The sequence below is a fragment of the Filicampus tigris genome, chromosome 2 (genome assembly GCF_054856515.1).
Source record: "Filicampus tigris isolate MCC_2025a chromosome 2, RoL_Ftig_1.0, whole genome shotgun sequence".
Lineage (NCBI taxonomy): Eukaryota > Metazoa > Chordata > Actinopteri > Syngnathiformes > Syngnathidae > Filicampus > Filicampus tigris.
In genome coordinates, this window is record NC_141218.1 from 34,194,260 (window position 1) to 34,214,131 (window position 19,872).

Consider the following 19,872-nt stretch of genomic DNA (forward strand, 5'->3'; position numbering starts at 1 on the left):
ATCACAACGAAAAATTGTCACCCTAATGTGGACGATGAGCATGCAGATGAGTTTCCCTGAGGCCAGTTGAGACCTTGGATAACATACACTATCAAGCACGGGTTTGATTGAAACTATCAGACTGACATTCTTAGGTTTGTTTCAAATTGTGTATTTGCAGCTGTGACACTGCATTCTCAGAAGGGGTTCTGTGTGTGTATGTGTGCCTGTGTGTGTGTTTTTGGCAATCCAACGGAACAGATACTGTATACCAAACATTATGACTGTAATACAGGACTGGACTAGGAGTCGTGTCATCAGCGTCAATCAAATATTTGATACAGCACGTTTTCCAGTTAGTAACTGTGTGCCGGCCCTGACTAGGATAACTTATCAATGAGACGATTTCCGCCTGATATGCAACAACTTCATCGTTTGCATAATGCTGTATTCTCTACCTCTTCACGTTTGACCTTAAAGTAGTTGTAGCACACCGCGTTAACAGTAGGTTAAACCTATCCGGTAATCTGGTTTTCATGTTGGGTCTGCCACTCCGCCCCCTCGCGGATATCTTGATTTGGGAATTCCAATCATCCGTGTCGCACACATTCTATGTATCAGGTTAAAATGAATTAAATTTCATCAGAGCGCAAGCGACTGGCGACTGTGATCACATCGCGCTAGGTGTTTGCTATTCCATAAAAATTTACCTTCGAATTATGTTATGAAACTCGCCGCCTGCTGGTTTCACAACAGGGCTGACGGCAAGCCGCTTAGCCAATCAGCAGCTTCGCTGTTACGTCACGTGGTCTTTATTTATGTAACGTAATGGTGTAACACAGTAACCTGGAAATATACCCGTGTGCGAAGTATCCACTATCCACTCCAGCAGAAGAGGGTAATCCGGGCACCGAGGCACCCACGAGACTATTATTTAACATATTACTGGTGGGTTTGTGGAGTCGTTGGTCGCGTTTGGATCGGTGAGAGGAGTGGACAGCTCAAAAGAGGCTGAGTTTTTCTTTACCTGGTGGCGAGGGAAACGCGTTATGGTTGCTGAATGCTGTAGTATCATATTCATGTGGACGACTTGTTTCGGGGCGCCTACATTAGATAAGCAAAGAAAATGTGTGCAGTGATAACCAGCGGCTCAACTTAGCCGGAGAGCTAACGGGTTCAAGTGGGGACGCGTCCACCTTTGCCGTGTTGTTCATACGGTAAATGAAACACAGTCGAGGAGGAAAGTCTTCCCGTTTGCTTGGCTTTACGGAAAACACCAATTCTTTCCGCGGGATATTGTGTTGAGTCCGATACACCGCCACCATGGAGCTGTTGGAATGCCAACTCTGCCTCTTCCCGATGTGGGAGCCGGTGACCATAGCCTGCGGTCACACTTTCTGTCGGAGGTGCGCGGAGACCTACCTCCCGTCTAAATGCCCCACTTGTAAAGAGAGATTAAAACAGAGGGACACGAGAAACGCCAAGAACAATGTTTTGATCATCCGGGTCATTGAAAAGTGCTGCCCCGAGGACGCAAAGATTAAGTGCCACTTGCAGGAGAAGCTCCGCGCTAAGCAGTACCAGGAAGCTTTACGCGTCGCCAACGACGGAATACAGCAAGGTAGGGCACATGCAAGAAGCACATACAAAAGAGCAAAACCCCTAACTTTTAGTGTTGACTGTGTGACTGGTTTTGTTTCTTTACTATAATCAGTCTTTAACAAGGTTGCTCTGTTACTCTCTTCCATGCATCACACCGTACCACTCAGAATGCTTTCCAAATCCTCCAGGTTTTATTTAAAAACTTGATGCGCCATACGAACCTTTCAATGGCATCAGTGGCCCTTAAAAAGTCAAATTCAATAACTGCTTCAAAGATGCTGTTGTGATTTCTGATTAAGCAGGTCAAGGAGTCAGATCAGTGGGCTTCATCTAAAATTCAGATTTTACGAAATGCACCATTTTGGTTGAAATGATCAGAGATGTGTTGTTTTAAAGCTATCTGCATTATTGTGAGATATGTTTCAAATATAGGCGGCACCAGGCGGTGGTTGACTAGTTAGCACATCTGCCTCACAGTTCAGAGGTCGTGTGTTCGATCTCGGCCCCGGCCTCCCTGTGCGGAGTTTGCATGTTCTAACCGTGCCTGCATGGGTTTTCTCCGGGCACTCCGGTTTCATCCCACCTTCCAAAAACATGCATGGTGGGCTAATTCGACACTCTAAATTGCCCTAGGTGTGATTGTGAGTGCGGATGTTTTTTTGTCTCTGTGTACCCTGCAATTGGCTGGCAACCAATTTGGGGTGTTCCCCGCCTACTGCCCGAAGACTGCTGGGATAGGCTCCAGCACTCTCCGCGACCCTTGTGAGGATAAGCGGTATTGATAATGGATGAATGTTTCAAATAATCACAGTGCAAAATAAATTTAACCTGGAACACAAACACACCATCCAAATATGACGAGGAGTTTATAGATTACACAAGATGACATCTTTCAGCCAACATTTTGGACGTAGGGAAAGTCTTTCACAACATCATGTTCACAGTCAATGTCTTTTATGATATGAGTGAATGAACAGTTTTGTAAATCTAGTTAAAAATGTCTTGATAATTGCTTCCATGGCTTCAGTATTGAGCACAGGTTTGGACTCTTGTGAACATGTCATGCATTTTTTTCTTTCGTAATGCTAACTTCACTTTCATAAGCAAGAATGTACTGTTTGCATAATTTCAAAGCATGGGTGGGACCTTCCACGGTATATTATGTTAAGTAAAACTCATATGACTGGTATGGCAGCCCTTAAGTAACAGCTGTAGTCTACTGCACTATGAGTTTTATATTGCTAGGGCAGGTGTACTAGACTTTTCAGTTGATGCATAATCTTTTCTTGTTGTGTAAATCTTTTTTATAACAGAGGGCATCAATCACCTGTTTGCCATATTAAAGGGAACTTGTTATATCACCAACTCATTATGGAGTTTAAATACAGACTCAAATAGTGCTTTCAGACTAGTGAATATGTAATCTAAAATATCAATTTTATTTTATATGTAAGATGGTGCAAATTAAGTTTAATTTTTAAAAATATATTTGTAATCTGATAAGAATGAAGCAACACAATGTGGCTTTAGCTTTTTACCATGCGCAACCGTTGGCTCAAACCATGTCATTGTTACAGGTTTGCACATCACATTGTACGGACAACACATATACGTATATGCATTTATTTATTGCTTCATTTGTCAACTTTTGTTGCTTCATTTTTTTCACCTTTAGTCCCAGAAGACCCAAGTCTGAAGCTGTACAGAGCTGAAGCAAACTGTGGCCTGCTGCGTTTTCCTGATGCTCTTGTGGACCTTGACTACCTCTGCTGTCTTCAGCCTTTATGGACTGAGGTGAGGTTGAAGCAGCAGGAAAAGCATCAACCAAAATGTTCATTTGCAGACATGGGCATCACCAGACCTTGCAAAATTTGATGAAAACTAGCAGAAGAACTACAAAAAAAAACTTTACAAAGATGTTCACAATTAGTTTTGACTGATGCTGTTAGAGAGGTACAACATTAGTTTTACAATAGGTTCATTATTGTGTTTGTGGTTTACAGTGGCATAGAAACTGAACTGCATCATCCTGAGGAATGCCCCTCTCTTGTAGCTCGATATAGAGGTAGCCAAAATATTCCAATAAAAATAACTTATTAGTATGTTGAAGTGCAGTTGCAAAAACATCCACCCTTAATAAAAATGTTACATTTAATGAAAATCAATATACTGTAACTGTGGTACCCTGAGATACGAGACACTCAACTGATGAGTTTTTGGCGATACGAGCCGTCGGCCGATTATTTTTAAAACATTTTTTGCCATTGACTTGCGAGTGCAAACTTGAGATTTGAGTGCTGTATTGTGGCAGTAAACTCAACTCACTTCACAATAAGCGGCACTTTGAAAAAATAGTGAACGATTCAAAACAGAGGCATCAAGCTGTTTATTGTCACTCTCGGCTTAAGTTCATAGTCAAATTTAACATTAAACTAAGAGAATTACACCTTGTCTATTGAAAACAACCACATAATGTAACCAATCAGGTAGCTAGCTTTATGCTAACGCTAAATAGCATCTCTATTGTAGTGCTTTAAGCATTAGATTAATCACAAACAGTATAGCAATTCCAGTTTACAGACAACAGTAGCTACTTACAGTCATATAATCTTGATCCTCTGTGAATCATGACTAATATGAGTGCTGTACTGATGAGCTGAATGAGCAGTACAGTGTAGCTATGTGTCTGTCTTATACTGCTCCCATTTGGCCAAGGCGGGCACTCTGAAAGAGCAGCACAATGGCCATTCAATTGATGCATTGTGATACAACTGTTTAATTATATTTAATTATTATTAATTGTATTACTGTGTATTTTAGTTCCACTCATTTCAATTGGAAAAGATGACTTGAGATACTGTGATTTGAGTTATGAGTGTGGTCACCAAATGAATTAGATTCCTTGGATTAAAATTAAAACTTTGCATCCTTATCCAAAATCATCTAATTTATATACACTGTATTAGGGCTGTGCAATTAATCGAAATCCAACTACGATTTCGATTATTACACACCACGATTACAAAATTGGCATAATCGTAAAAAAAAATTATTAATACTAATTTTGAGTTGTTTTGAGGCATGCGCACACGAGTTACTCCGCCGCGCCGCCCTCTCCAAGCCAGCCAGCCCGCCAGCTAGCCAGCCAGCCCGCACCTCCGAGTCACACTGCACACGCTCCTACTCAACGTTTTGACAGAGTAACAGACCTAAAAATGGCACAAGACCCGCCACAGGAACGACTTGTAAACAAGCAAGGCAAGTTGAAATCGCTTATTTGGTTACATTTTGGGTTCGCCGTGGAAGACGGCGAGCAAAGACATATAAAGTGCAAGTTGTCTCTGCATCCACCGGCAACACAACAAATCTATTCAATCATCGTTTGGTTTTACGATGATGTTATGACACACCCAAGCAAGAAAACACAGAGTTAGATTTGGCGTCGTCTGCAACGCAAATCGTTGAAACTCTGAACCCCCACCCATCAACATCGGAGAGACACAAAAACATAACAGAATCTATTGCCCGGACAAGGCTTCCAAATGTTAAACAGACTCCACTTAGCCATCCGCACGAGGGATTTATTTAGAATAACATATCTTAGGCAAATATACACTACTTTTACTAGCACAAAAATAGCAACCATGCTATGACTGTGACTTAAGTTAAATTTCTTGTGTAGTCTATAATATGAAGTCAAATTTTTTTGTGTTCATTTTTGTTTCAAATTGCTTCAAATGCAATTTGCAAACATTTTATTGCCGTCTGATTGGTGTAGTGACCGCCGTCGTAGCGTCGGAGCCCGTCAGGAAGCGTCTGGTGGGCGTTTTAGCATGTTGAATTGGCGTTGTGAGTTGTGACATTTGGTCACTCTGATTGGCTGTTAGCTAGCAAATCAGCGCTCGGAGCACCAACGGGAAATGCAGATAAACAGTGAGAATGCCTTTGCTGCCTTCATCTTCTTACAAGTACAACAGCGAGGTTTGACAATGTAAGTATTTCACAATACTGTGTCAAGAACGTGGGAGTTCATCGTGAGCGAAGAATATAGCTGAATGCATTGTTTACGTTTTTATAATCCGCCCCCAGCCAATGGCTCTCCGGTTGGATTTTTCTAACCATGAGGAATAGTGACTTACGATGTTATGGAAGAGTATTACAACTCACGCATGCGTAGAAGGTACTTTCAGGGTCAGCGTCGCTGTTTGTCGTTACGGTGTGTTTTTCCAGCGTGATGTGCAGACAGCCGGCCGGACGCCACAGGTGGTGTCCGTCGGTCACAGTTGGCCAACGTCGTATTGGTCTATCTAGGCTTTTAGATGTATCATGTAATTTCCTTACATGCCAAACATTGAGAACATGTAATACAGTAATCTACTGACTATTTAGGCAGTGGTGCGCTGATCACGATCCTCTGTGTACGCAGGGCTTCTTTCGTAAAGGGAACCTACTGTTGGAAATGGCTCAACAAACACAATCCCTCATCCAGTTTCACCATTGCCTGCAACTTCAAGCTGACTTTGTTCCTGCCAAGAATCAGATCAAGAAGGTTGTTGACACCCACCTGTATACTGTAAAGTCGAACAAACAAAAGAACATTTGCCTTGCCAAATGGTAACTTACAATGTACATAATGTTGAAGACTTCATATTTCAACTACTAAATGCACCTGTTTGAGTAGTATTTCAGTCCAAATTTCAACCATTTGTTTGATATTGGGCGGCACGGTGGTCGACTGGTTAGCACGTCCGCCTCACAGTTCAGAGGTCGTGGGTTCGATCCCAGCTCCGGCCTCCCTGTGTGGAGTTTGCATGTTCTCCCCGTGCCTGCGTGGGTTTTCTCCGGGTACTCCGGTTTCCTCCCACATTCCAAAAACATGCATGGTAAGTTGATTGGACTCTCTAAAATTGCCCCTAGGTGTGATTGTGTGTGCGGATGTTTGTCTTTGTGTGCCCTGCGATTGGCTGGCAACCAATTCAGGGTGTCCCCTGCCTACTGCCCAAAGACAGCTGGGATAGGCTCCAGCACGCCCCGCGACCCTTGTGAGCATAAGCGGTACAGATAATGGATGGATGGATGTTTGATATTGATAGCAGATCTGTCAATGCTATTGAACTGGCATCCTTCCACTCCCTGGCTTGTAGCCAAGACTGTCAACAAACATTAGTTATTTGCAGTTGTACATAATGTTGTGGACAGTGGATATATTTTGTATTTCATCATGCACTTTTTTGTATTACCCTGTTCCAAAATTGTCATGTATTGTTAATAGTGCATTTGTTAAAATTGCAGATCCTGGAGGCAGAGGGCATCTCGGTGCCAGAGGAAGTCTCCTGCATTATGCGAGTGTTGGCTGATTACTTGAAGGCATCCTACAAAATAACAAGCCTCAGTGGCACCCAGGTAACACACTCCGAGGGCCTCAAATATCCCAATGACGATGCAGAGGGCAAAGAGAGGAGAGATACATACCATGTGCGGTCTCCAGATGGGGTGAGGAGAAGAATGCTTGCATGGTGGGGGAGGTGTTTGCTTAAAGTCTGGAAGTTGTAAAACTGTCTTTTTTTTTAGAGCTCCAAAGTGAATCACGACACCGGCACTGAGTGCCGCCTCAGCCTCTGCCAAGCCGTCTCCTTCCTGCCCGCCAGTGATGACGATGAGAAGATGATGACAAGAAAGGAGGATGTCAATGGCAGAGGTACAGTGACAAACGACTATAAACACAAATGTTCTCATTTGACATCATCACAAGTCATTTATAGCATTCAGATATTGTATATTATTGTTCAAATTCACCTAAAAACAGATGTCATATCAACTTGCTTTCATCTCAGGTGCCAGTTTACACGGCAGAGATAAAACTCTGAGCGTACTCACTTTGTCAGACTTCGAGTGCCCTCTCTGCATCAGGTCAGCCGCCTGTTTTCTCAAAACAATATTGGTCTCCATGGTTGTCAACCCATCCCACCGAGCTTACTCTATGAATAGTATTATTTGGCTATGAAATTGTTAAGTACACTTCTGCATAACATTGTATGCGTATTAACATGAAAGGAAAAAGAGAGGAATATAGATCAACTTACAACAAATAATAACATGATTAAACTAGTTTTTTTAGTCTGTACAGAAAAGATTGGAAGTGCATCAATTTCCTTCTGAAATTCGGACAAAAATTAAGAGTGCCTCTGCCACCCACTGTTGTGAATGTGCAATTACACTTGTATGGCAAAAAAAAAAAGCAAGTTCATTGGGGTGCTATGCGTTGAGGGGGTGTCACGGTCTGATGCATTTGAGAAGGACCGCTGTAAAGACCGGTTTTGATGATTTCACGTATTTGTACATTTTAAAGGTTGTTTCATGAGCCAGTTACCACTCCATGTGGTCACACTTTCTGTAAAAACTGCATCGAGAGGAGTCTGGACCACAACCTCCGCTGTCCACTCTGCAAGCAGCCACTACAAGAGGTAACCATAGTGCACCATAAATCACAGTTTGATTGGACTTTTCTTTCTTTTTTTTAACAGCACTTCAGAACTGCGCATAGGTTCAAATCTCCTTCTTCTCTCTTTTGTTTATTTGCAGTACTTGAAAAATCGGAAGTACAATGTTACAGCTGTGGTTCTGGATATCATGAACTGCCTATTCCCCTCCCAATTGGCTGAAAGGAAACAAATACATGAGGCAGAGATGGCAGAACTGTCAAAGTAGGTGCCATGGAATGAAAACTCATAATATGCATTCTGGATTGATTGCGAACGCCACCTCAATTCTTACCACTTGCGATATGATCACGTTATTGATGCCTGTCCTCTCCTCTACAGCCTCACCAAGGACATCCCGATATTTGTTTGCACTGTGGCCTATCCTGGTGTGCCGTGCCCTTTGCACATCTTTGAGCCTCGATACCGACTGATGATGCGTCGCTGTATGGAGACAGGAACAAAGAAGTTTGGCATGTGTAGTTACGAACATGGCAAAGGGTATGCCAAACACACATATTCACGATTGCAACAATGACATTCCACAGCATTTTTATGCTACTTTTCACTCACACTAAAGCACAACAATTGTTGATAGAGGCCAATTGATGCCTGGCAGTGATATGCAAGCAGACAGCACAGTGGGCAACATTTAAACCAGTCATATGTGACCCTGAGGGGGTGGAAAATAACAGCAGGCTAAACAGTCTGCTAAGAGATCTGCCACGCATTTGCACCCACACGAATATTTCCCCTAGTTCCACTTTGCTCGCACAAATAAATTAGGAATCATAATCTGAAACACAAACAAGTTACGATTTAAATTTAAAAAAAAAATTGCAGCTGCATCTTATATTGTGACTATGTTACGGCTTAAAATGTTTAGTCTCTCCATCAACAGGAGAATTGTAATCAACTCATAATACAGTAATTGAATTTTCAAAGAAAAGACTCATTTGTATTTAGCATTGTGTCCTGCTCAACGCAGTTAGCAGAGCTAGCATCTCTACATACTTTCTACATTCACATGATTAAGGTGATTAAAAACTGCCGAACGTGTGATGACTGATATAAAAAATGGCCACAATACATTTCAATAGGATGATTCGTGAAAATAATTATTGTATATTCTTGTTTGTTTAAAAAAACAACAACATAGAACAATAGCATGAGGAGTCAATGCAAAACACACAAGTTAAGGCCTATATCAGGGGTGTCCAGCTCCAGTCCTCAAGGGCCGCTTTCACGCCTGTTTTCCAGCTCTCCGTGCTGCAACGCACCTGATGATCGTTAGCAAGCTCTCTGCTTGCTAACGATCATCAGGTGCGTTGCAGCACGGAGAGCTGGAAAACAGGCAGGACACCGGCCCTTGAGGACCGAGTTTGGACACCCATGGCCTAGATAGACTAATACGACGTTGGCCAACAGTGACCGACGCTTACCCCCTGTGGCGTCGGGCCTGCTGTCGGCACGTCACGCTGGAAAAATACACCCCAATGACAGACAGACAGCGTCGCTGACCATGAAACTACGTTCTGCGCATGCGTGAGATGTAATACCCTTCCATACCATCAGCGGCGGTAGTCACTATTCCTCATGGTTAGAAAATTCCAACCCGGAAAGCTATTGGCCATTCAACAATGCATTCAGCTATATTCTTCGCTCACTATGAACTCCCACGTGAAGTAAACCCTCAAAAAGGGATGGATTTTGCTCCTTAAGTCATATTCCACAAACACAATATTAATCAGAATGCCATGTTTCAACTAGTAGGCTTGCTGGGAACATTCTTGAAAAAAATATCTTTTGGGTTGATTTCCCCTTTTAAGTGCTGACGTGTGGTCACCTCCTTCAGCCACTCATGTTTTACAGCAGCCTCCTCTCTGGAACGGCTCAGATGGGACACGAGTCTGGCTGTTTTGCTTTTGCAGTCAAAAATCTAATAACCAATGCTAATTTGGGCTGTAGCTCCGAACCAACACTTGCACGAGCTCAGTGCCAAAGGAATAAGAGAGCCACGATGAGAACCCACAACCTTCTGCTATATAGTTCAACTTGAATGAATGAAAAGTGTTTTCCCAAAACTTTCTTTTGCAGGGCTCCATTTTTGGGATATAATACTGTGTCACGGGAACGTGACTCAATTGCCAAAGATTTGTTCATGCTGTGTAATGTCATCAATGTAGTTAGTGACTCGATTCACCATCTCTCCTTTGCGTTTCCCAAGATTTGCAGACTATGGCTGCATGCTGGAGATCCTTAGCCTGGAGTTGCTGCCTGATGGACGGTCCTATGTGGACAGCGTGGGGAGCAACAGGTTCAGAGTCTTAAAAAGAGGTCTCAGGGATGGCTACCACACTGCTGATATCGAATATCTGGAGGACATCAAGGTAGGACTTGCTCAACAAGTTGCCTCATCTGTTGAGAGTATTTGGATCAACTCAATGACTTCCACCTTCCTGCAGGTGGAAGGGAGCGAGTTGGAACTCCTGCAGCGTCTCCACGATAGTGTCTATCAACAGGCTCAGGACTGGTATGAGCGCCTCGGCAGCCGTATGAGAGAACAGATCAACAGGCAGTATGGCATCATGCCGAGCATTGAGGAGAACATTCAGGTAGGGCCTGTAGACATCACCCTCAATCCGCATTCAATGAACGTTTCTCAAACTACTTCGGTACCATACATTAAATCCAATATACTGATGTCTTTACAAATTATTCATCCCATGGCCAAATATTGTGTTAATGCACATTATTATTAGATTGATGTGTATTCAACAAAGTGTAGATACTCTAAGATGCCGTGTTATACTGCAAGTATTAAAATCTTGTTTTCATTCATTTGTACATTTCGACATCAAGCTCCGATGTCTGAAATTATTCATACTCTCTCTCAATATATAGCCAGTGTTCTTTTAAATTTCCTTGTGTCGTTTTTCAGCAAAAAGATGCACATTCAACAAGAGCTGAGATTAGGTTTGATTGATACAAAAATCACAATTAGTAACTGTGATTATTGATTAATTTAAAAACTCAGTTTTTATTCAACTACCAAAGCTCAACTTTCAATATGACTTGAAATAACAACAAGAAAATGGCAATTAAAAGAACAAAACTAACTAAATAAATAAATAACGGCTGTTCTTGTTGCGCTTGCTTTGGCCTCTTAGATGAAATGTGGTGCCATGGTGCACTTACATGAAAATAAAAAGAGTAGAAGAAGAAAGTTGCAATTGTGCTTTCTCACTATGACTTGTTTGACGCAGAGTAGGAAGAATATATGCCTGTATTACCGGTCTGTATGTGTCATCGCAGCGTTTGTGTGTAAATATTGAGTATTGAGTAAGAATATCACTCAATATCACTTAATTAGCCCATCATGGGATTTTACACTGACTGCTCTCATTAGCACTGGCGATGTTTCTAAAAGGAAATAGGCTATGAATAATCCCAACATCAAATCCCTCAATGGTGTTAAGCAGAGCATTTTTTGCTTTTGCTCAAATCAAAAATGAATGTGGCGTAATTGTAATTGGTTAGATCTTTTGATATGGCTCATAAATAGTACTTGGTGCTGGAGTGCTTGTATCTTTTCACCCGTGCTTATACATACTGTGTGCATTTTCCTTAAAAAGTGATGTATTTATTTCATTTTTTTTTTTCAGGCCTCATCCAACGGTCCAGCTTGGTGCTGGTGGCTGCTGTCTGTCCTCCAGCTGGACCCTACTTATGAAACCACAGTCCTCTCCCTCTCTTCGCTGAAAGACCGGCTAGGTCACCTACGCCTCATCCTTGAGTACTTCTCTCAGAGCTAAGCGCAGCATCCTGCTGGAATTTCTGAGATAAAAGGCTGAGGGTCAAATATTTTACATACATACATAATACTTGTGAGTGACGCTAAGAAGTTTTGATTTCACTTACGTCACAGTTTTTGGGCTAAACTACTCTGAAATACAAAGGGGCTGCTTTATGTCACACGTCAAGGCCAAATCATTTGGTCAAAACCATAAATACTAATTCATAACAAACCCCTAAGGAGTTATTTAAAGCTTGGTTTTGTATTATCCTTGCTAATTCTGTATATCATTGCACACAGTGGTCCCTCATTTATCGTGGGGGTTACGTGCCAAAATTAATTAGGTTCCACCTTAACCCGCGATAGGTAAAATCCGCAAAGTAGGAAACTTTTTTTCTTTTTTATACTGTGATTTAAGGCTGTAGACTTCACCATTAACATTTTCTCACGTTTCTCTCTTGTTTAAACATGCTCAAAATTCAAACCTTAGTAAGAAATATAAGTATACATGATAATTATTGTTAATATTTTTATTATTATTGTTCTAATTATTAATATTCTTAATATTATTTTACAACGAAACAAAGGGCCTTTCGCCCATAGTCAGCTGGGATAGACTCCAGCACCTCCCCGTGACCCTGTACAGGATAAGCCGTGTGGAAGATGACACGTCACATGACGAAACAAAGGTCAAAGCCTTTTTGAACCCACCTGTTATGTTGTGAGTTAAATTGACCCGTGTAGAAAATCAATGGAGGACAAAAAAGGATTTAACTCTCTGCTGGCCGTTTTTTACATTTTCGTTTCTTAATTAAAAAAAACATTGCGTAATGTGATCATTTTGGATGATTGACTGGTTAGCATGTCTGCCTCACTGTGCAGATGTTGTGGGTTCGAATCCGGCCCCGGCCTCCCTGTGGTGGAGTTTGCATGTTCTCCCCGTGCCTGCGTGGGTTTTCTCCGGGGACTCCGGTTTCCTCCCACATTCCAAAAACATGCATGTTGAACATTCCACATTCCAAAAACATGCAAGTTGATTGGACACTCTGAATTGCCCCTAGGTGTGATTGTGATTGCGGTTGTTTGTTTGTCTCTGTGTGCCCTGCAATTGGCTGGCAACCAGTTCAGGGTGTACCCTGCCTACTGCCCGAAAACAGCTGCAGCACGCCTGCGACCCTTGTGTGGATAAGTGGTATAGATAATGGATGGATGGATAAACATTAGAATAGGTCACACTGACCTGTGAATATTGCTAATAAATGATCACAACAGGAAAAAGGCCCATGCATCTGTTCAAGAAATTAAAATGTAAACATTTTCATACAAATAATAATTACATATTTTCAAATTGACACATTTAATTTTAATCAACAACACAGTAGATCAGAAACGTAAGAAATTATCTATTTTTACGCGCGTATCTAAATGACCACAACAGGAAGTTAAAGGCCCAAAAATGTGTTTAATAAATAAAAATGTTAACATTTTCATACAAATAATGATGACTTACTTTTGAACCAACACATTATACGCTGTGAAAATAGCAGACAAACTAGCACTAGGGATGTCACAATATCCAAAAGAGCTCACATTAAAATCCCCCCCTCAAAAAACATAATATTCTTATTTTGTTCATAATAGCATTCACAAAGAAATAGGCTTGGCCACTCACGGGCTCCTACTCAAATTAAACTGCACTAATAAACTAACCACCAGAGGGTGCTGGAACTGCACAAATGGAAAACAACAGGGGCTTTTAAACAGATTTGCTACTATTAATATCATGACATGACGACGATATATTGTGGCAATTTTAAAATCGCGATAGCACCATATTGCCGATATTGTGACATTCCTAGTTAGCACTTTAAAAAAAAAAATCTGCAATGTAGTGTCCACGAAAGGTGAACCACCATACAGCGAGGGACCACTGTGTATTTATATGTATGTACGTATGTGTGTGTGGCTGTCAAATGATTAAAAATTTGTATTGAGATAATCACAGCTTAAAAAATAATTAATCATAATTCATTGCAATTCAAACTCCAAAATATGCCATATTTTTCTGTAAATTGTTGGAATGGAAAGACAAAAGACAAGACGGATATATACATTCAACATACTGTTCATATGTAGTGTGATAACTTTGACAGCACTAATGTGTATTATATATATATATATATATATATATATATATATATATGTATATGTATGTGTGTATGTATGTATGTATGTACAGGAAGTCCTCAATTTACGAACGAGTTCCGTTCGTACACTGGCGATGTATCACGAATTTCCGCGTATGTCGATTTCACCGTTGACCCATTACGTCCTAAAGGGCCTGGCTAAACATCTCTTTAAAACCTAAGGTCGTCTTTGAAATCACCCTCAAAAACCTGAAGTTTTCCCGGAAATTCAACACCTACAAAATAATCAATATCTCAGCCCCTGTAGCAGATATAATTCCAAAAGAAATTGAAAGCTTAGACATGTGGCCTTCAAACTGGCCCGCGTTTATTGATCGTTACTGTTGCAATCAAAGATGTAAAAATAACTTATTTTATCAGTGCAAGAGAAGCACTATTTTTAATTTTAAAAAAATTGAGCGGTATATACCATCCTTTATTCTGGTACAAAGACGTTAATATCGTTGTTGTCTACAAACATACATCTTAACCATATATCACGTTCGACTGTTTTCACTTTCCACTGTTTCTAAGTCGACAAGCACGTCGTCTTTTTCACTGCCCTCACTTATTTCAGAGCTGCCGCGATCGACGGCGTCCGCTACTGGCTGATTCCAAACTCTCCATTGGAAATCATTGTACTTTCATTGCTTATAGCGTCCAAAAACGCCAATCAAATGGCACCAAAATTTCTCTGGACATCTCTACTAATGCCCACTTCAACATATCAAAAGGATTAACCTCTCCGTGGCTGATTTATATGAAAATGAGGAAATGTGGAAGTCAGCAGAGCTACATAGGCTGGAACCAGCATACACTGCTTCTTTGCTTAAAAAAAAAAAAAAAAAAAACACTCCTTCTTTGCTGATCACGGTTAGAATGGACGGGCGAGGCATTAAACAGCAGTCAGGATATTTACAGAGACTGAAGTGGAAATGAGACGTGCACATTTATTTGGATGAAGAGTGCCCCAGATTTTCGGCTTACAACGCGCTGTCCAATTTGGTGGGTAACAGCCAAAATGGCACGTTCCAATGCGGCCACACTCTCGGCTGTGCAGTCAGCCTCGCTGGAACTTTTCGTTTGCTGTTCGATGAGGGCTTTTGTCACTCTCAAGCCGCTTCACTCAGGCAGAAGGGGGCTGCAAGCAAATGGCAGAGACACCGCGCGCAACTGCTTGCGAGGCGACATGAAGACACAGGCTCATCTTCACCTCCACACGCTGGGCGGACAGTAAGAAGCTAATGTTGTTGTGCTAACGCCTTTTGTTTTAACGGCCTGAAGCTAGTTGTTGCTAAACTTCCGCTGTCCCAATCCTACTTTTAACCGGGAGGGAAGCGGGGGGCTCCAATCTGCCTGCTGCTGCTGCAAGCCGTGTCTCCCTCCCTCCTGAGACACGAGTTTAGCGTCGCAAAATGTCCGAAATATAACCAGTCGGGGTTCGTGTGCGCATTCATGCTCTTGTCCGCTTCAGCTTGTGAAAGTGGAGGAGCAATCGCCACTGTATATTTGATTTTGTGGAGGTGATCATGATGAGATCACGTTTTATGTCAATATATCCAAACTATTGTGCAGAACACTTTTATACTTTCACAGTTTGAAGTGGACAAGAGTAGTCATGTGCATTTGCATTTTGGGGGCGATCAGTCACCGTTTTAGACAACAGAACTGACAAAGCGAGCAATATTACCACGCATGCCTTCCTCGCGTGACGTAGACCGCTGAGACCGAAAACATACCACAAGGGCGTGAAAATTTGTCGTAAACCTAATCACAAAAAAATACCTTAAATCACTACAGAGTCTTTTGAGGTGGGCATTTTAGTACTAATGTTTTACATGCAAACGTATTATATAAGTGCCAATGTTAAGCTCACCCAAGTGTCTCTTTAATTTCTTGATCATTTTGTTGATTAATTGGTGAATCTGATTTTAAAAAAGCATGTTTTAATTTCCACCCCTTTATTGAAAAACTACATTATTTCAAATGAGAGAAGAAAATACACAAACAAATATGATTCACTTACTGGTTCAGTCCGTGACGTCAAAAAATAGGCAAAACCGTTGATCAGTGTTTTCCAAAGTAAAAGCAAATGTTTTATTTTGGAGGACTACAGAAATCGAATAATATTTACTGTTGAGAAGCTGAATTGATTTTACCAAATAATTATCAATTATTTAGATAATCAATTAGTTGTCGATCATTGCACCTCTAATTAATTTCTAGTTATTGGCTTTGCAGACTAATTTTCCTATGCTCAAGTTTACCTCTTGCTGGTATTCTCTTATCCGTGGCAGCCATTTGGTATGGATTGTTTTATACTTTTGAACATAAAAATGCCCATGTTTTGTATTAGTGATTGTTGCAATAATAATAATTTGTGTTCAGTGTAAACATGCACCTACTTGAAGGCAATGATATTTTTTATACAATCGAACAACCAGGTTGCTAACTGATGTTGTCGATCACTTTGTGGTGTACACAGTTTCAGCAGTTGAATTTGACAACCTTTTATTTTTGTGCATGCATTGCCAGTGGAGAGTCAGGTACAAGTGTCATTGTTTGCGTCGTCTGTCATCTGTAATAAGGATTCATGTATGTTTTCATTGCCTGCAAACCTTTTTGTTTTACTATGATGGTATAGCGGGTGCCACGGTGGTCAACTGGTTAGCACGTCCGCCTCACAGTGCAGAGGTTCTTGGTTCAAATCTGGCCCCGGCCGGCCTTCCTGTGTGGAGTTTGCATGTTCTCCCCGTGCCTGCGTGGGTTTTCCCCGGGTTTCCTCCCACATTTCAAAAACATGCATGGTAGGTTAATTGAACACTCTAAACTGCCCCTAGGTGTGATTGTGAGTGCGGATGTTTGTTTGTCTGTTTGTTTGTTTGTTGTTTGCCCAAAGCCAGCTGGGATTGGCTCCAGCACGCCCGCGACCCTTGTCAGGATAATGGATGATGGATGAAGGTATGGCTACATTGAAGGTCAACATGTCAACGCCATCTAGGCTGCCCAGTGTCATGTACTGAGGGAAAACTGCAAAATGAAATGGCCATGGTCTAAGTAAGGAAAAATCACCACAGTGGTAATCTACAATAACACCTCCCCTTGGCCCAAACACTTTATCGGTCCCAGCACTTTAGCGGTGGCCCCTCTGCCATCATTCACGTTGCTTTGAGTGCCTTTGAGTGTGAGCATTGTGCAAGTCTCACAGGCATAACATAAGAACAACATACAGTGTCTTACTGTTTCTGCTATCATTTTATATGGATTAAATGTGACATTCCATGGATGGCCAAAGCTGCATGTTATACATTGTTACTTTGGAAAAGGATTAACTGGGTAGAAGTATACTTTTTTTTTTCTTTTAAAATGAATTGTGCCATACATTGTGTGATTTATAGAACTACACTGAGTTTGTGTGTTTTGTAACAAAGTTGAAATTAAAATGACTTTAAATGCTGCCTTTTGCCTCGTGACTCACACTTGCAGGCTCACACTCTACATAGCAAGAGCTCTGCAAGTGTGAATTTTTTTACACTTGTCTTTAAAACAACAAAGCAAGACTTAATTGGCGCAAACAAAGTCACTAATGAAGGACCAATACAATGAAGAGATCAGATGACACAATTAGATAACAGACTTTTTTCGCTGGGCTTGGAAAATGTACCAGGTTTCAAGCAAGTAAAGCAACCATGGTACCCTTTTGCTCCTTGAAGCCACTTTGGTCTCGTTGGTGCAAGACCCGTTACAGCACTGCTGGCAATCATCCATTGGCGGCTTCATCTCACATCTGGCAATACAGTTAAGTTGTTTTTTTTTTTCTTTCTGTGTTTTACCCACCAAATGACTCAGCTTTACTTTATGACACTTGGTCTGTCCTTAATGACTCATATGTACAGTAGTACCAGTTTTCATTGTAATTGAAGGACACATCTTTGCTTTGTATAGGATATTTGAAGTATTCACATGCAGTACTTAATTTAATTTGGGTGTGGATAGAACACTAATGTCAGACTTCTCATCCAGATGTTTGTCAGTTTGTGTATAATCGGCTTACTAGGTTGCATGCGGTTCATTATAATTTCACTTGGCCCCTGCTCTGTTTTACCTTTACAGGCAATCATTAACCTCCCTGTAATCAGACTACATAAGAGTGAGTGTCCTCAAACAAATGTGTAAACAAAATTGATTTTCACCTCAATTTGTTGCGTCCAAACACAGACGCAACAAATAGCACTTTCCACACGATTGGGATTTCTTCACAGAAATTATTGTGAATAGTGGGCAATGTGGTCTAATGGTAGGTCGGCCTTCCAGAGACATTGGAGTTACTCGTAGTAACACAGGTCAAAAGAAACTGCTTTCCACTTTTGTCCATTTCTGTCTGATTTGTATTCCTCCATCCCCATACCAAGCTGGGGGAAGACTGAATAATCTTTTTCTGATACCCCATTTGCTATTTTTTTCAATGTTATAGTTTAAGCTTTTCAAAGCTCCAAGTGGCATTTTTTTCCCTGGGGGGCTTGAGTTGGGTGGGGATGTATTTTTTTATGACAAGCCAAATGGAAATACTGCGCTCTTTTGCAGTACACAGCATAGCATCATTTGCTTCAGCTGAGGACTGATGGCAGAATAAAAGGCCTCGCAGATCACCATGGAAACAATTTTTGAGAAAACTGTGAAGTTCTGCTGCTGTAGAAAAGTAAAAAAAAAAGAAAAGAGTATTACATAATTTCTTGTGGCTGGAAATTAAAATTAGCATGATTACAGCAGCTTTCGTTGAATAAAAGACTGATTTGATACTGCACATAGCTGTATAATGACTGATTGATTAACAAAGACACATTTGGTGTTTTCAAGCTAATCATTCTCCCAAATTATCTCCTTCCAGTGGTACTAGTTAATACAAATCAGGTTATCACCAAACTACCAGATTTTCTGTTTTTGCACATTTTAGTGGAATCCAGAGTTATTTCCTAATCACAACAGACGCTTGCTTGGAAAGGGTCACAAAATATAGTGAAGCCATTTCGCCACCAGGGGACGCTCTGTATCTGTAAAAGAATAGTAATGCGCCGTAAATTCACGTCAATCGTGCATTCTAAACTCCTTAGATGAATGTATGGGTTTTCCGAGCTGAAATGACCACGTGTCGTAGGTTTTGAGCTAACAGGAAGAGCCTATCAATTACAAAAAGCATGAATTATAAGTGAAATGGTTTTGAAGCTAAAAGGAAGAGTGACAGGAGAATGTGTGAGTACAGTATAGGCGTGCGTGATCCACACTAGTCAATGAACCTGGAGGAAAGCAGTGCAGCACAAGTGTTTGCAGGAAGCAGGCAAATGACAAAGACGTGTCACTGGCTTCAATGAGGTTCTGGAAAGCAGCTCAGCATCGACATCAAAGGCCGATACATTTGAAGAAAGCTTTTCTCCGCGAAATGGATCCATCGTACGTCTTGTGGTGACTCCCTGCTAGTGTTTGCTATGACTAAGAATGACAGGCGTTTTGGAGGAGTTATTGCAAAGACGGAACTGACTGTTAGTGTATGTGCAATGCATGTGTTTTTGGGCTATGTGTGTTGTTGTTACATTCCTGCTGTTAAACAACCGACATTTGATGACAGACACACAGATGATGAAGAAATCCTCCCTGGACGGTATATTTTGAATTGGGATGAAATTTGTACAATAAATCAGATTGGCATGCAGCGGTCCTGAAAAGTAAAATGATATGGAATAATTATTTGACCTAATGATGGCACATCTCACTGGAGTCTATCTACGGAATTAGATGAGCCTGCAGCAAGAGAGCACAGCACCAGGAGAAAAAG

General features: G+C 41.2%; 1 protein-coding gene across 2 annotated transcripts; it reads left to right on the top strand.

Annotated features, from left to right (window-relative positions):
* Positions 1-784: 784 nt before the first annotated feature.
* Positions 785-17,499, top strand: lonrf4 (LON peptidase N-terminal domain and ring finger 4). 2 transcript variants are annotated; one of them, XM_086023756.1, is made up of 12 exons: positions 785-1,600; positions 3,257-3,375; positions 6,008-6,130; positions 6,874-7,074; positions 7,153-7,279; positions 7,416-7,491; positions 7,931-8,045; positions 8,164-8,285; positions 8,403-8,561; positions 10,288-10,450; positions 10,526-10,675; positions 11,726-17,499. In XM_086023756.1, the coding sequence occupies exons 1-12, from the start codon at positions 1,303-1,305 to the stop codon at positions 11,873-11,875; spliced, it is 1,803 nt and encodes a 600-aa protein (XP_085879882.1). In that variant the 5' UTR covers positions 785-1,302; the 3' UTR covers positions 11,876-17,499. The 2 variants fall into 2 exon arrangements, with proteins under 2 accessions (XP_085879882.1, XP_085879883.1); XM_086023757.1 differs by having other exon boundaries at positions 6,874-6,984.
* The last annotated feature ends 2,373 nt before the right edge of the window (positions 17,500-19,872 follow it).

Coding starts and splice junctions, on each gene's coding strand:
- lonrf4 (XM_086023756.1), top strand. CDS start 1,303: ATGGAGCTGTTGGAATGCCAACTCTGCCTCTTCCCGATGTGGGAGCCG. Junction 7,075..7,152: donor ATGTGCGGTCTCCAGATGGG/GTGAGGAGAAGA, acceptor CTTTTTTTTTAG/AGCTCCAAAGTGAATCACGA. Junction 8,286..8,402: donor GAGATGGCAGAACTGTCAAA/GTAGGTGCCATG, acceptor TCTCCTCTACAG/CCTCACCAAGGACATCCCGA.